The 17,263-nt window shown below is 45.5% G+C and overlaps 1 protein-coding gene and 1 non-coding gene across 5 annotated transcripts in view; one reads left to right on the forward strand and one right to left on the reverse strand.

Annotated features, from left to right (window-relative positions):
- The window catches only part of 5-ht1 (serotonin receptor), a 161,599-nt gene that overhangs the window by 41,178 nt on the left and 103,158 nt on the right, over window positions 1-17,263 (reverse strand). For all 4 annotated transcript variants that reach the window (XM_076429493.1, XM_076429489.1, XM_076429490.1 and 1 more), the window contains one exon: window positions 9,025-9,470. In XM_076429493.1, the coding sequence (XP_076285608.1) occupies window positions 9,025-9,145 (121 nt within the window). In that variant the 5' untranslated portion in view covers window positions 9,146-9,470. The remainder of the gene's footprint in view (window positions 1-9,024; window positions 9,471-17,263) is intronic.
- Window positions 14,562-14,777, forward strand: LOC143211715 (small nucleolar RNA U3). The gene has a single exon (XR_013009509.1). It is a non-coding gene; the product is annotated as a small nucleolar RNA U3 (small nucleolar RNA).

The raw sequence follows: 17,263 nt of genomic DNA on the forward strand, positions 1-17,263 counted from the left end.
CCACGGTCCCGTGAAACTCGATAGAATCGCCACGAATAATCTCTATCGTCGGCCTGTCGCGTTTGTTGCGAGGAGCGAACGATGCTACTTAAACTGGAACGCGAAAGTCGCAAGCTCCGGGTCCGAAGGCTGTTTGTTGGTCGCAAGCTGGACCCTAAAGTCATCGGAGAGTAGTAAACTCGACCTCCGCGTAACGAGATGTGACATGATTGCTTTCGATACGTTCCGAAGGTTACAAGCTGGACTTTGAGGGGTTCCGAGGGTTGCAAGCTCGGTCCAAAGGTCTTCTGATGTCTGTAAGTTGAAGCTTGTTACCGGTAAAAGGTCGTAAACTCGATCTCTGCGTATTTAGACGTCGAAAGATCATCTTCGAAGCTCTTCGAGGGCGGAAACTTCGGTTTTAAGGCTCGTGAAGGTCGTAAGCTCCAACCTGATAGACTCTGCAGGTCATAAATATACGTCTCCAGGGCTTTTCAGACCCACAAAGGCTTTGGAAGAATGCCTATCTATTTTTGAGTAATTTTCAAAGTCGCGAGTTAAATCGAAATCAGTGATGGTGGTTGCAAGCTTTAATTTAGGAGTGTCTAAAAGCTTGAAGCTCAGTGAAAAATCTCCCGAAGGACGTACGGTCAGTTTTAAGGACCTCTAAAGCTCGCAAGCTCACTCTGGAGGACCTCTGAAGCTCCGTAAGCTCTGCCTCGCGGGCAGTCGAAGCTCAGAGGCGTGTTCTCAAGAACTTGTGAAAACTGCAAGCCAGTTTCAAGGTCCCCGTGTAAGCTTTTAAGCTCATACTGCTCTAAACTGCCAAGCAACGAACGCCGCAGAGTTTATTGCCGTCGGAAACGTAGCAGCCGCACATAGAAGCAAAAAAATGGTGGAAAGTTGCGGTGCACATGGCTGCGAGCACTTACAGCGTGCGTCGTACAAATGCAAATTGACGCGTGTAAAACAGTCGAGAAGGCCGGGTGGAATTTTGTAAAATTTATCTTCTGCTTCTCGTGTTCGTAACACGAACGTTCGCGTCGGGCTTTCGAATCGACGCTATCGGGGGTTGGTCGGGAGGAAAAAATGCTATACCGTCTGAAATACGTTCCTTTTTACCAGGAGCACCCGCCGGAAAGACCCTCTCAGAAGCTGTTCGTTGTTTTTCCGCCGTTTTATTGCGATTTCCTCCGGCGCGGTTGTATGCGTAAAATAAAATCCAGCATGGATCAGCACGGTGGAGAAATTTCTCCTGCCGTTTCTCTTCGCGATCGTAAAGCGCCGGGAGAAATTGAGAAATCGTGTGGTCGTCCGGACGATAGAGGAACACAAAACGAGAAGGACAGGGCACCATGGCGATAGCAGTCGCAGCGTGAACGGCGTCCGATTGGCCCGGTGAAAACGCAATCGGAGACTTCTCGCCTAACAGTGAATTCAAACGCGTCGTCTGATATATACACTGCTAATTCTACTTCTTCCGGCGACACATTTCTCGAGATTTATCGGGGCTCCAGGTTTTAAATCATTCCTGAATCCTCGATCCTCGGTTACTAATGTATCTTTCGCTTGGACAGTGCTGTTCGCGAACAGTCTGTGGACAATGCCGAGAGAGAATTTATGGTTCGACTGTCCCGCAGAACCGTAGACACTGCCAAGAAAGCAAGAACATGCGAGAGACTCCGCCTTGAGCTGTGATAAGTGGTTCTTTTGTACTAAGTAAGCTGTCGAACGGAGTGTCTCTGCTGTGTCTGACCATTGTCGACGTTTTCTACTTACTGGTGGAGCATGGTAAATGTGTTGCGCCGGTCTCGAGGATGTCAGAGATCTGTCAACTTCGCCGGAGTTTTCTACGATGTTGAATTCGCTCGTATGGCTGATCAATATTGGCTGCTTCTACTTACCGTGAATATCAATAAACTTTCCGGAACTCTGAGCTGCGATATGGTACAACGCAAACGGCAATAAGTCTCTTCTTGTATTCATGAAGGTATCGCATTCGTCCTGGCTCGTATGTCTGACTAACGCGCGCTGTTGCTACTTACAGTGGGTATAAATACGTTTCGTGTCAAGATGAATAATGGTAGAAGATGGTGGGAACTTTAAAGAGCCTCCTGTTATGAAGACATTGGCATGATATTCGGACTATTCGGCATGATATCATTTCAGACTCATTCTACGAAGCAGCATGGTCAATTGAAACATAGAATGGACGGCGACGCTGTTGACCAAACGTCGGTTGCTTGAGTAATCTATAGCTGCAGCCGTTTAGTGTACCATTTCGTCGACTCCGATCTTCATTTCCGCGAGCCTGTGATCCGCCTGGATCGTATTATCAACCATCGGCGATTATGCGAGCGATTATTCGCGAACGATGCAGCGAAATATCGCAGCCAGCACGGTATTTATTGAACCATAACGCGCGGGGTTATGAGTGTCGGGCAACCGGTTCACGTTCAGATTAGCAATTCAATCGGCAATTACCTGCGTATAAAAATCAACATAACGAGCTATCGCGCGGAACAAAAGCGGAACGGTGTGCCGGCGATTAGCGAGCTCGATCGTTCGTCGCCGATGAAATCGTTTCGGTGGATCACGGTTATTGCTGTCCCAGTCGATCGTCAATTAATTTTTCTACTAATTCATCGGACCCGTTAGAACGTTGATCGTCGGTGTTATTACTCCATTAACAACAGAGAGGGAGAGAGAGGGAGTCGCAGCTGTAACGAATCGAATTTCCTCGAGGGAAAACGCTCGCACGAACGGAATAATCGCGTCAACGGGCATAAAGGTTGTTGCTCGTGTCCGCACGAGAATCCCGAGTCGGCTCGTTACTTCGAGCGATTTCGCTGGTTGTCAAACGGCCGTGAAATTACTCTAATTCCGCCACGGCTAGCCGGGGGAGACGACGCGCGCAATATTCGACGGCCCGTTAGTTAACCAGTGAACTGCGCTAATAACAGAATTTACAGCGAGACAACTACGGGAAAACGACGAGTATCCCGGGGCCCGCGTATGAATATGTATGCAGTTGATCCACCGACCACTAACAGACCGCGAGAGAGCGAGCGAGAGAGAGAGGGAGAGAGAGCTGCTTAAGTTGCCACAGTGGCCGGTAATCGCCGCAGCCACTTTTCCGCGGACCCGAAGTTTAATTATGTTCGACGTCTTGGAACGCCCAGCCACCGCACCCCGCAGGATAAACTGCAAATTAGCCGGGAATGGAAAGTTCTTGCAACTTCGTTTGCAGTTCGGCTTGATTGGGAATTCGAACGGTCCCGGTGTTATCGTCGTTCGGCCGCGAAGACACCCTCCCCGGGAACTTCGATGTCTTTTAAAGGAGATCTCGGAGCCACAGACAGGAGAAAAATGTCCGAACGATCGACGGATCCGTCGGAAAAAGGTAAGTGGTCCCTGATCTTGCGCAAGGGAAGAATAATCACCTTCTTGCGACCGCGATCGTTACGCATAGTCAATTTTGTCGAGGTTTGACACTAACCTACGAGATACTCGCTTAGTGATATAATAAAAATATAATTTCATGAGAAATGATTGTAGAGATATCTTTAGTGGAGCACACATTACAATAGAAGTTGCACAATGCACAGTGGGGTATTTGGCCTGAAAAAGTGGAATAAAGTCGATTTCTAAATGTTTGCGTATGTCATAAAATTTTTGTTGTCCGCCGTAGTAAAAAGTCTGAAGAATAAAGCTGCAATATTATTTTTTTTTCTATTTGTACACCCGTGAAGTAGAAAACTTCATCGAAAGTTAGAGATTTTAAGGCGCGCTTTGCGTTCTTAAACAGTCTCTAAACCAGCATCCGTTCATTGGCGATTTTCAAGTGTTTTAAGGAAAATTGTGTAAATTCTTGTATCACAAAAGTTGTTCAGGAGGATATACAGAGCACTTTCGCACAGATTTCATTTTGTTATCATCTAAATTAGTATTGTTATTAATATTTGAACATTGCCAATAATTCTGTAAGTTCTTTTACGATTACAAAACTTTATTGACGATTTTGTTATATTTCTGTGTGGGTCTGCGTGCTCTTTTTGGTCTCATTACATTCGGTAAAGATATCTTTTTCAAAAAACTGAGGTAAATTTGATTTGTTAAATACTAAAATGTATTTTGGATTTCATAATGTTGCAGCTGATCTTAAGACGAATCCAACGATATATAATACTATAACCTCGAGCCTATAAATAACGTTAAAATAGTTTTTTCCGCTTTTTCAGGCCAAATACCCCACTGTGCAATGTCTGAATAAAATGAATCTTATCATTTTTATAAGGGACATGTACCAGTTACTTTAAAGGCTCGGTAGACGGTAACGAATGGAGATTTCATCTAGTAATTATTTGGAGATTATTGTCGTCACCGATCGAATTAATCGCGGAAAACAGTCAGAACGTGACGGCTGGGAACGAGCATCGAAAGAAAACGCTGAACGGCCGTCGGCCACGGCTAATTAGTGGGTGAATTGCAATTGGGAAATGTAATGTTAATGTCGAATAGATTAATTATTCCATTAATAGCATTATTAAAGTGGCGCACGCTGTTTGACGTCCAATGTTAATTGTATGACGTCCGGGGCCGCGCGTGTATTCCTCCCCTATCGTGGTTGATGCCTTGCCGACAATGGTATATCGCGTAGTGCGAGTGACGTTTCCACGGTTAAAAATGCACAAACCGCGTGTACCCACTGGTCCCGAACAAACGATACACTCGTCGAAATGAATTCCCGGAGAGCAAGTGTTTGCCAGGGGTGTGCGTTCGGGCGTGCGTCGAAAACTGCTTCGCCGGAAAACGCGCCGTCATATTTATTTCCGACGGGCGGGACCCGGTTCAACGGTGCGTTCCAACTTTCCGCCCGAGCCGTAATAGTCAGATCGAAGTTGCAGAATTCCCGTAGTCCGACCCTTTAAATAAACGTTCCGGAAGAAGGTGTTCCGCGAATTCTTCCGCAACTTAGCGGAATTCTTCCACCCGGAGCCAGCCACTCGGCGCCAACTTTTCCGCCTTAAAGAATTTCCGGTCCACTGCCGCTTACCGCCGTCTAATTAAACTAGTTCCTTCCTGTGAGCGCCGATTCACACTTCCGCTCGGAATCCTTGTTATTCCGTCGATGGTCGTTCGCGTTTAAAACGGGTTCCCCGCGATTTTGATTTTTTAAAATCAAGCGGAACTTTGATTCTGGGCTCTAGTCACTTGCGATTAAAAACGCAGTATTTCTTGATAGTAAAAGAACTACAAAATAGAGATGACAATCTTGAAAATGAAGCATGTGAGTGACCAAAAAATTCTATGTCAACCATAAAACAATCAAGAAACGTGTGCTTCTTTGATTAATCAGAAATACTTGCGGCTGTTTAACGTTACTGTTCAAAATCGGACACTTCATATGCAACGCCGTAATAGATTGTACCAGTCGGTATGAATTGAACGGGCGAAAAATGGGATGACGCAGATAGCAGAGTTTTCGGTTTTGGTCCGGCGATCTCGTAAGTTTCGAAAATGCTGGATTCGCGAGGCAACGAGGTACTATTCTGCGTTTCGCTGTAATCGTAACTCGAATGGACAATAGACGTCCTCGACTGGTCCCAGTTAGATGGAAATTATAGAAGCTGTAGTTCGTTGGGATCCTCGCCTGAAAGGATTCTTGCATCCTTGGATCCTGTAGGGCGCGCGAATTATCACGGAACTAGCGCCGGCCTCAGGATCCATCTGCGGCGAGGATGATAATAACGCGTAGGGTCGGCGAGCCAGTATTCCGTGGCATAAAGGTTTACGAGTCTTTTCTATACAGCTTAAATAGTGCCATTCAGCCTCTCGGACGACTAAACTACCCGTCTTTTTACTCGGCCTTCGCGAACGTATAGAAAGAAGACGGCGATCGATATATGGGTACCCGGTACCCTCTATCTCCTCTATCCTTGACGTCGGGGGAGAGGACGTCTCTCCTGGCTTGCCGGGGAGAGAGGTCCTGCGTACTAAAGGAAGACCCTGATTTCCTGCGTGCCGGCTCCTTGCTCCGTCGAAACGAGCCTTTTACCTCGAATCGGGAGAAATTCTACAATATAGTGGCTGCGAGATTTGATAAAAAAGAAATTGCTTCGAGCTCAGCTCCGGCGAACCCTCGACATTTTTCGCTTTAATCGGAATATTGAGCTAGCTTCTTGTTGCTACGTAACCGAGCCGGTCTAGTTGAATTGAAGGAATTTAAATATGTGCAAAATTCAGCTTCCGAGACAGGATGATCGTATTAGAGGGTCGCGAATGCAGCGGCACAGAGCGTAGTCTAATGTAAACATTAGTAATCCACTTGATGGTCCGACGGTCGCGCCGTGTCACGTTCCATACAAGCTTCCCGGACGTAGTGCCGAACAGTACGGCGGTGTCGCGACGAGCGCGGTAATGAAATAAATTAATTAACCGGTATTATGGTGGTCGTCGACGACAGAGCGGCATAACACCGGCGACACGAAGCTGCGACTGCGAATTTCACGGGGAATCTTTTTCTATTTCCGGCATTCAGCGAGCACGCGAACTTCTGGGACGACGATGCGAAACTGCGAAGTTGCGAGGGCTACCAATATCAGGGGGGAGGGGCGGTAATTGGGTTTCCAAAGTATTGACCGCAAGTTCGAAGGTCTTCGCTAGTCGCTCTAGGAATTACGAAAAACCTCGTTAAGATCCGAAGGTCGGCCTCGAAAAATCGTGGAAAATGAACTCCCCCAGACAGCAGAGAGTTCATTGATAGCGCGTCGCGCGGCGATTACGTTCGCTCGCAAATTGATTCGCGCCTCGAATCAAATTTCGACGATTTTCGAAAGCAATCGCGCTCTAATCGACTACGCTCCTGTTCGTTTCCACTTTGTTTCCCCTCTCTCGTTTCGCTCGACGTCGTTCCTCCCGTTGCGCGTTTCGTTTCCTCGGAGAAAGAACCGTCGTCGCTCTCTCGGACCTCCGTCGATCCGCGCGGAGAAAGGAATATCATTAGTCCAACAACGAGCCACGAGCAAAAAACTATAATTAACAATCCTTTCAGCGGGAGAGGACGGGTTCCGTTGATCTCGTTAGACGGGCGCACCGGTGCCCTCGATCGTTCCGGGAACACTGGACTGTGCGCGAAATCCTGTTTCCCTTTGAAACGGCAGAGAAATTAACTAATCTGCATCGCGTCTGGAGCTTATCAAACTGGTTGGTTGTCTGTGCGCGCCCCCGTGAAAACGGGACGCGATCTACGGATGGTCGTTACCTTTCCTAATCTCGTTAGCTCCTCTTGGAAACTCGTGAAATTTTACTGAACGTTGCCTTCCTGTCCTGTCGCGATCTTGAATCTGCAGCACCGACTCAGGCAATTAACGTAATTAACATATACGCCCAGTAAAATCGGGGAATCACGTCGTTCGACGCTTTCGAACTCCCGGCGAAAGCGTGCATCCGAGACGATACACCTCGGAAATAATCTTTACGACGGTGCAGCTTGTCAATCTGCATCGGTCACTATAAACTTCGACCGTTCGCTGTTAATTAAACCGCTCCTATTAACTCCTCGAGAACCTCGCTTCGACGAAGTTCGATTCGCTGGATCTAAGACCCCTATAACTTACAAATTATGAAGCAACTGTCAGCACGGCGCACAGCGGGCTGAATCGAGAAATTTAGTGACATGTCACTAATAAATTTCTATTGCTTCCTAAATGTCCATCAACATCTCCATAATTATCGCATATTCTGCAAAGTTTCAGCTTTCATTTGAAAAAAATTTCATCGCTCTATCTCATTTCTATCGAAAGTTCTTTGATTTTGATTTGATTTCTTTGAATTGATTCTTTGAATTTGCGGCGCCGAGATTACGCCGATTATGGAACTCGTAGTCGATTAATTAATTAATGGCACTGGAAATATTTTTCTTAGATCCTGAGTTGTTGTTAACCCTTCGAGAGGTGACTCATATCAATCACAAATCCATAAAATGAATAGAATCATATAGAATGGAATTCGTTTAAGTCGGAATTAATTATTCGATGAAAGGATTAGAAGTTCCATCAGCGCGGATGCGACATCTTCGGCGGCGCATGTGCACGTGGACGCGTCACGTGGCCCGCCTCGTCATCCCCGATAATATATTACTCGGCGGGCAAACGTGTCAGGTTTAAATTAATCTCCCATTGTGCTCGCCTACAGGTACGCCGAGCCGGGCCCACGAAACTACTCGGTGACAACGACAACGACACCATTACATCAGCCGCGAGTCTGCGTCCGCTGCCAGTCGACGGATAATAACCGGAAGGAGGACGATTAATTGATCAGACATCAGGGAGCAATTTTACCGTGCCGACGTTCCCCGACGTCAAACGATTCCCGTTGACTTCCGTCCGACGTTTAAGTTGCCGTCAACCACCTCTCGCACATCGAGTGCCATTAATTTCAATCCGAAGAACCTTCCTGGATCACACGGATTAAAAATGTTCAAGCAACTTTTAATCACAGCTGTGGTAATTATTAAACTCTCGAAGAAAATCGCTTTTCAGTATCGAGCAGAAGTTGCGCGATCGAGTAATTTTAATTAATACACGAATTCATGTCCTATGAATGGAGAGGATTGTATTCATGGCACGTGGAAATTTTCAGAAGGCGGAAAATTGAGGTTTTTGTATCCCGATGATGGTATTAATGTCGCGTCTTAATAATTAATAACGGCGGAGGAGTCTGCCACGTAATTTGTCATTCAGGAGGTTCGTGGGAGCGCAATAATAGTCCTCCGGTGTCGAGGAGCGTCTCCAGTGGAGAAAAGCAAATTGCCAATAAGTTCGGTCGTATATCTAGCACGGATGGCTTATAATGTTTCACGGTGCGCCGCGTCCAGCTCCTATTTTACTTCTGATATCTTTTTTTCGGAAAAGTTTCGCTGCTACGGGTGGGAGGGGATCGAAACAAATAAAACTTTCCCGGAATTGTTCGCCGACAATCTATCGAATTTTCCCCGCCGCGAATCGAGGAGAGTGAGATAAAGAAATAAAGAGGACAACTCACCGACAACGGTGACGAGTATCAGGAGACCGAGAACCAAAGCCCTGAGGATCATCGAGGCGTCGGTGAACACGAAACCGTCCGCGGACGAATTCCCGGCAGCCTGGCTGACGTGTTCCTCCATGACGGGTGTCCAAGATATATATTCTCTGTCCTGGCAGGGTCCTCAATGTCCGCTGGTTATCATCTCCTTAAATAATGTACCATGGTCCGCCGTCAGGAGCAGATCCGCTGATATGAATCTTCTATACACGGCGACCTTGACTGTACCGGACCTCGCGGCGGAGTTAATGACTGCCCGTTGAAACTTTAACGCGAACGTCGTCGGCCGACCTTCTTGCTTGCCCAGCGGACTCTCTGCCGGCTCCCATTTCGCAGAAAATCGCGGCACCCTAGCCCTTTCGGAGCTGACCGGCCTTTGGAGCTGGCGAGCGGGTCATCGACTTTGCCTGGAACAGAAAAATTCCTCTCGTCAGCACAAAATCTACAGAACAACTTCGTACTCACAGAATTTACAGTGGATAGCAAAAGTAAGTTAATACTCATATTTTCAATAAGACATGTCTGCGAGGCGTTGCTTCAATTTTGTAATATTTTTTTAGAAGAACGTTAAGAAACAATTGGAAGGAATACAGTAAATGGGTACCCGGTTGACTACACAAGGGTTAACAAGTGGGAAAAATGAAATGCGCCAATTAAAGATTCGCCAGGCTTAACCAACTAATTGGGAGAGACACATGAAGGGAGAAAGGGCTCGGCAGGGCCGGCATCTTCAGAATTCGGTCCAATAACACAGGAATCCGTAATTCCAGTCGTTCGCCGCTATATTACAGAGGAAACAGCTCTACGCTGTTGGAACGAGAAAATGCACGAGAGGGTATCACCTTTACGGCTTCGCGGGAAACCGACGAAATTGGAGTAATCGATCGGGAATCGTTGGAAATTGAAACCCGGTTTGTACAGTCGTGTGCGCCAGTTATAAATACAAAGTGATGGAAGAGCGAGAGAGAAGAAGAGAGAGAGAGAGAGAGAGAAAAAAAAGCGAGAGGAGGCGAGGCGTGCTCCGCGACGAAAGAGCTCCATAAAATTGCATCGCCGAGGTCACGCGAGCTATATTTAATTTTTCGATAGACACGTTTCATTAACTCGTATTTGCGGCCGGCCGTGCACCGTTCCAATTCGATTGTCCTCTGAATAAAACGATTGTACCTCGAATCGCCGTTTAGCCGAGAATTAACATCGATTCCATCCATCTCTGGTTTATCAAACCAGTTATCGGACAGTTGTCTCTGTCCGTGTAACGAGGCATCGGTGCTGATAATGACCGGGAAGCGAGGAGTTTGTTCGACGAAAGGAATCCGGTTGAATGGTCGGGGCCCGTTAAAAGTTCAGGGGAACACGGAGCTCCCGTCGTAAAGACGCGGTGGATAAACCCAGCCCACTTTCGCACGTTATTAAATAAATTTAACGAGGTTTCGTTTCGCGATGGAAAACAGCGGGCGCGCGTTCTCGACGTCGCGCGTCGCTTCGAACGAGATTCCGATTGCTCGGCGGCTGTTTCGCCGGGGGTTCGAGAGGCTGGTGTTTTAATTTCGACGACTATTATATTAACGAGCGCGTTGCGCTGTCACAGTTCTCCTTAATGGGCTGCGCGTCGCGTCGCATCGCGTCAATTTCACAGGAAAATTTTCCACGCGAAACACGCGCCAGAAGGAGCGACAACACTCGGAAAACTGACTTGTGCTTCCCGGCCCCGTTATTGGCAATTACCGTTCGTCACATTCGGCCAGGTCGGCCCGGGAATGAGCGCAATAAAATAGCAATTTCAATTACACTGCCGCTCAACGAGAAGACAATCGCACGGGGAACGCTCGTTCGTTATATTCCACTCGGAAAATCCCGTGGTGGGGGGTGGCTCGGGAGGAAAACAGTGAAAAGGGAAACAGCTCCAAACTTTTCCCAGACGTATTACCATGCTCCCTCTTTGACAATGAACGCCCGTTCCGCCCGGTTTTATACAGTCCCCGGGACCGTTTATGCAGTACGCTTCTTTCTCCCGTCTACGACGAATGGATCTCCTGTATTCTCGACGGAAGGATTCCGTCAGCCTCCTCCGCCCCCTGCCCCTAGAGGAAATTATTCTTCCTCGAAGATTACGTCGACGACAGCCTCGCAAATACGTCCTGCTCGCCTCATTTTTCATCCTCGCTGCTCTCGGAAGTTTCTTGCGCGGATCCCCCCCGTGTTTGTTTCACTCGAGGAGTGAAACGCGCCGCGAGCCGCCCGCTCCTAATTGCGCCATTGTCGCGACGATATCGTTAATCGAATAAGCGCACCGACTCGCCCTGAGACGCCGGCAATTAATTAGTTTATTTCGCTATCGGCCCGACCCGAGATCCTCCGGCTCTGACGAGTTGGATCCTTTAATAGAAACGAACGGGGCCGATTCTTTCGCAATTAGAACGAAACACCGGTGAGCCACGCTGAAACTCGTCCGCCTTGCTGTACACACTTAGTTTACATCAATTAACCTTAATAGCTACGGGATGATTTTCGAAGGAATTCTCAGAACAGTGTACAAATGCCGCGAATTTTTGTGCATTTTCAATTTTACTGCCGACAGGCTTGTGGACGCAGCGGGTGGATTCTCGGAGGAGAAATAATGGTGTCGATTAGGGTCCAACGGTGCCGGCTACACTTTAAATAGCCTCGAAATCGAGCGGGCTCCTTGGCCGCGTAGAAAATTACTGGAACACCCACCGGAGCAGCAATTAGGAGTAAATGAGAATCGATCGGTTAGAGCCGCGCGCGGGTCGCAGGACAATCCGAGAATTGGCGCGTACGGGTTCGAACGGGACCGGAATTAGAATGATTATCGAGATGCCCTAAACCGACCGAGGGTTCCGAGTGTCCTCGGGGTTTGCTCGGCTAGTCCAGAAGGGCCACGGCTCAGCCTCGACCGGTAATCCGCGGATCCTGTAAGCTCCTGGAAAGCGGAAAGTCCTCCGAAGAGGAGGGAAGTTAGTTACGCGGGAGCTAATGGAAGCCAGAGGCGGCGCGGCTGCTAAACAATATGGGCAGCGACACGCTAACAAAGTTCGGCCCAGGCCAAGAAACGTAATTAAGGCTGCAGAAGTTAAGTTAATTTGGAAATACCGAGTTACGGTTGCCGGCTGCGGGTGCAACGCCGAGGACCCTGTAATCAATTCGATATCACTGCGGCTGATACTGCCGGCGCAAAGTGTTTTGTGGATCGTGAACAGGGTGTGCTGCTTGTTCCCGAACTTCCACGGAAACTGCGAACTGCCGCGCTCGCTATGCGCGCACGGGAATTTGACTATCGCGTTCTCGGCCACCGACCGTTTCCCTACAGCTGTTCCCCCATATCTTTTTCCGCCGCGTCGCGTCGTTCCAACCCGCTCGAAAAACCGAGAACTCTTTCTGCGGTTTAATTACGAGCTTCGTTCCATACTGCAAACACCTGAAAAAAACAGAGTGGTCTGTTACAAATTTTTTTATTTACATCGGTTCCACTCGGACAGTCCCTTTGCTCATTTTTGACTCTCTCCGAAGATCAAGCTCGACTTCGACCGCCGAGTATTTACACCGCTAGGTATTTATATGAAGGAATTTGTAGCGTGTGCTTCGAACTCTTAATTACATTCATACGTTCCCCAAAGTGACATTTCTGTGATATTTCGAATACGAAGTCGTAAAAGAGACACGATTTTTTACTCTCAAGCGGATTAATCTAATCGGACACACAGAGAACATAATTCCTCGAAGTGCATCGAATGCACCGGCCACATTCGACACCGATGCGTTTACAAAATTAACAGCGTCGTTTCTTATTCGCGAACCGAGGTTCTAATTAAGCAAAACGTCGGGGGCAACGGTTCCGCGATAATTCAGATTAACGCACACTCGACGTGTATCGGGGCCAATGAAAGTAATCGCGTTAATAGCAGGCACAAACCCCCGGGTCGCTCATTATCTAAGGAACCGGTCATAAACGGCGATAACGGCGAAACTTTATTTTCCGCGAACTCGAGCGCGCCGAATAACAGATTCCTCGGCTTAGGAAGTTTTAATTAAACGATGGAGAACCGGGAAATCGGCGGCTGTGTACTCCGCGTCTTAATCGGCTCCGATTTTCCCCGTAACTTTACTATCTCGCTCGCTCTCGTCGCGAGCGTGTGCGTGGGTCGCGACAACGCGGGACAGTTTCGGATAATTGTCAGCGCGCCGGGTACTGGTGGCACGTACGAAGCACACGTGTCGGAATTACTCGGGCAGCTAACGGGCCGCGTAACGTTTTCTGCTAACACGTCGGGACCCGGAAGACACCCCGGTGCCTCTTGAAAATTGAGAACCGGCGGCTTATGGCGGATGCCGAGGGAATTCAGGCGGTTTCTGTGATTCTACCTCGTTGAACGGAGTGAAACGTTAGGGGATCAATTATTGCGGCCGGTGTTTTCACGCGAAACAGAGATCTCGAGCTCGGAGAAGACTTCTTGCAGCGTCTGACACGAAAGTTGAAGGATACAACACTCGAGGGAGAGTTAGGTTCCAGGGAGTCCGTGAAAAGTCTGACAATCGAAGAATTCAGTATTTCTAGGATAAAATCGAGAACGAATAAATATGTTGCTACCGAGTACGTTGTATAGTGATACTTCCGGCAAAATTACACAATATAAAACGTACGAGGGATTCGCGTGTGTCCACATAATCCATCAGGAAGCCGATGTGCGCCGCACTTTCCGGTACCTCGTAATCCAAGGAATAATATCGACCGTATTCCGAGGCAACGGTCCAGCCGAACAAGTATCGATCGTAAACGGCGATACTAATAAAATTGGATCTCCGGAATATAACCGGGAATATATCAGGAAGTGATCTCCGCGGGACAGGCCGTCAGGTGATCTCCCATCGGATACTGTCTGCGGCAGATTTGAATTACGGCGAGTCGCTAAATCCCGGCCTCTCCGAAGCTGGCTTTAACACCAGCCGGCGCCATTGTCCTCAGACTTTACCGGTGACCGCAATATTTCGCTTCTTCTCCCCCCGTCGAGGGGTATCTACGGGCGGAGCAACGACTCGCTAGAAATCGAGGATAGAGAGCGCGTCGATCCACCAACACGCCCCATGAATAAAATATCAATCGGCCGGATGCGGTTCGTTTTTAGCGAATGAAACGACTCGAGAATCGGCTGGCGAGATCGGCTCCACTCCTATCTGCGGATCGAATCTTGTTCGAACGTATTTTCTTCCTCGAGATCCTCCCTTCTATCAAATCAACCCTGTTCGAACAATAGCCCCCGCATTTTATATGTTTAATTTTGCATTATATTGTCTGGCTCAAAATTAGTCTACAGCGTAAACTGGTTCTTGTGATAGGGACACGTGGTGGGGACGCTGTGGTAGATCATGGAAACTACCTCACGATTCCGCCGATAGATGGCCGACATCTTGAACTGGTTTCTTGCTGCTAAAGACGTTCGGTGTCGAAGATATATAGGTATCTGCGAGTTAGGAAAACCAAGATCATACTTCACAGGATCATTTCTGTAGTATATCTTGTTTCTCTCAAACTTTAATTTAGAGTTTGATGCAGCCACGATGAGGAGACAGAGCTCCATTCCTTGAGCGTGAGGAAGACTCGAGAAGTTGGGATCGTCCAATTTCTCAGTCATCGATGATCGTTCATCCCCTGTACTCACTACGGGGGATATGGGAATGGGAGCTTTCTGAGTGGTCCATTTTATTTAAATAAAAAACATAAAGTACTTATTCAACAGTTCTCATAGTAGTTCACGTCATCATTAAAAAACTGTGCAATTGTTGAATTTCAAAGTTGAGAGGAAAAACAGAGTTCTTCAGAAAATGTTGATCTATTTGTTATAAATAAAGTTCTCACAGATGCAAAATTGAGAATCTTCACATGTTCATTCGAGCTGGGGCAGAAATTATTTGAAGCTTCGAATAAAAATTATTGTTCGTCGAATAAATTCACGACGAATTTAATTATTTAATTAACGGGTCGAATAAAAGATACTGTTTATCAGAGATGGGCAAAAATGTATCTAAAATTTTCAAATAAAAGATAAATGAAAGTTATCTTTTATCTGTAGTTATTTTCCTGAAATACATATTCGACACAGTGTATCTGTAAGATACTCTCCAAAAAATTTCATTTGACATCTGTAGGTTATCTGAGCTCGAAGTAACTGCGTATGCGTATTCAACGCCTCTAGCGGCGAGAAGTTATTCAAGAGGCACTATCCGTAAGATACAGCGTGAGAATTTTCAGTGTATCTTTCACAGTTATTTGAGAGTCGAAGCAGCGCCACCGTGTATCTTGCGGTTGTATCCGTCAGATTTTGGCTATTGGAAATGTATCTGTGAGATTTCAATGGGACGATTTCATCTTAACCTTCAGATGTATTTGAAGCTCGACGTAGCAAGATACTTTATTCAATTTTTTTATTCGTGACGAGTATTTCTCAGAGATGAAATCACATGTATCTTTAATCGTAATTTGTATTTGATTTCAAATACATCTTGATGCGACGTTGCCAAATCGTAACACTAAATGTACAAATGATCGGTTTAAAAACTGTGGAGCTCATAGAACAAGGGGAGCTTGTAGGCTCCTAAAATTTCTTATTTTTGAAGGTTAAACGTTACCACGGTTATGTACGAAATATTGTAAAAGTTGTGAAGTATTGTCAATATTTAATTTTGTACCTCACACCATATAGATGCATTTAACTAAATACATACAAGTCATAAGTAAGGGAAGGAATTGGTAAAAGAAAGAAATAATATGTTATTAATAAAGTAATTCAGTTCATATTTGTCAGTAATTTTTAAAACAATTTTTGCTCGTTAAATAACACGATAATTGTAGATTCTATTATAATTTTTGCAGGGTGTATAAATTATCTCTATTTATTTTTATTAATAATTTTTATTCGTTTGAATACATAAATTTTACATTTGTGCATAAATTTATACAATTTATACTAAATTATTAATAATTTAATAAATAACGCAAGGAGTTGTTAAAAGAAAGGAATAATATGTTATTAATGATATGTTTTTATTATAATTTGTGCAGGGTGTATAAATCATTTCTACTTATTTGTGTTAATAATTTGAAACTGTTTTGTTTTTTTCCATGGTCCTCCGCTAATGTAAGTCACATCTGTATGGAAATACTATTTTCTTTCTGATGAACTGATGTTTTGGATATCTTCGCTGCATCTAAAAATTAGAATTTCTTGGTGAAAAGCATTGTCCAATAAACGGGAAGATTTTTAGCATGAATATATTAGGTTGGAGGGAAAGCTATGTCGTATTTTAAATAAACAGGTAATTTTGCTTGTAAATCAAAACACATGTTAACTAGCGAGTCATGGGAAAACAGGAATTGACAGGTTATCTGAGAAATGACAACATATTGTAACAAATAATGAAAATTATATAATTGAATAATATTAAACATGTATTTTTATAAATTAAATCAAATGTTTTCTTTAACGCTAAACCTACCGAGCCTCAAAAGTAACTGGTACACACATGTTCCCTTATAAAAATGATAAGATTGATTTTATTTAGACTTTGTATGGCTCCTATTGTAAAATGTGCACTACTACAGATATCTATACAATTGTTTCTTATGAAATCAGTATTATTAACTTTCTAATTGTAAAATAAAAAATCTGGAACTGGTCATCTTGACCGCTGTTGGTAGGATTAGTGTTAAAGTTAAAATACGCTAGAATTTTCTCTCCAACCTAACAATATTTTTTAATTTTCCTTTTGTCAGTAATGTTTCAATGTCTGAGAAAATAAATATAAAATAAAAACTTACCTGAAATGACAGTGACAAGTTTCACCAACACAATACCAAGTCATCGGAAATCAGGAATTGACAGGTTACCTGAAAATGTCAACATATTGTTACAAATAATGGAAATTATATATCATATCAATAAAATAAAAACTTACCTGTGACAGTGACAAATTTCACCAACACAATCGCGTGACAGGTGGCTGAAGTTACCGAAACACTTACACACGCTTTTTATTAATTGGAATACTCTATTACAAACACGTGCACAAGCATGTGCTAAACTAACTTCACTACACGTAAACTGACGTAAACCCACGGCGATGCAACGCGACGGTCGCTCACCTGTCGCGTAAGCTTATTTGTACGGTCCCCGATATATACATA

The sequence above is a fragment of the Lasioglossum baleicum genome, chromosome 8, assembly GCF_051020765.1.
Source record: "Lasioglossum baleicum chromosome 8, iyLasBale1, whole genome shotgun sequence".
Classification (NCBI taxonomy): domain Eukaryota; kingdom Metazoa; phylum Arthropoda; class Insecta; order Hymenoptera; family Halictidae; genus Lasioglossum; species Lasioglossum baleicum.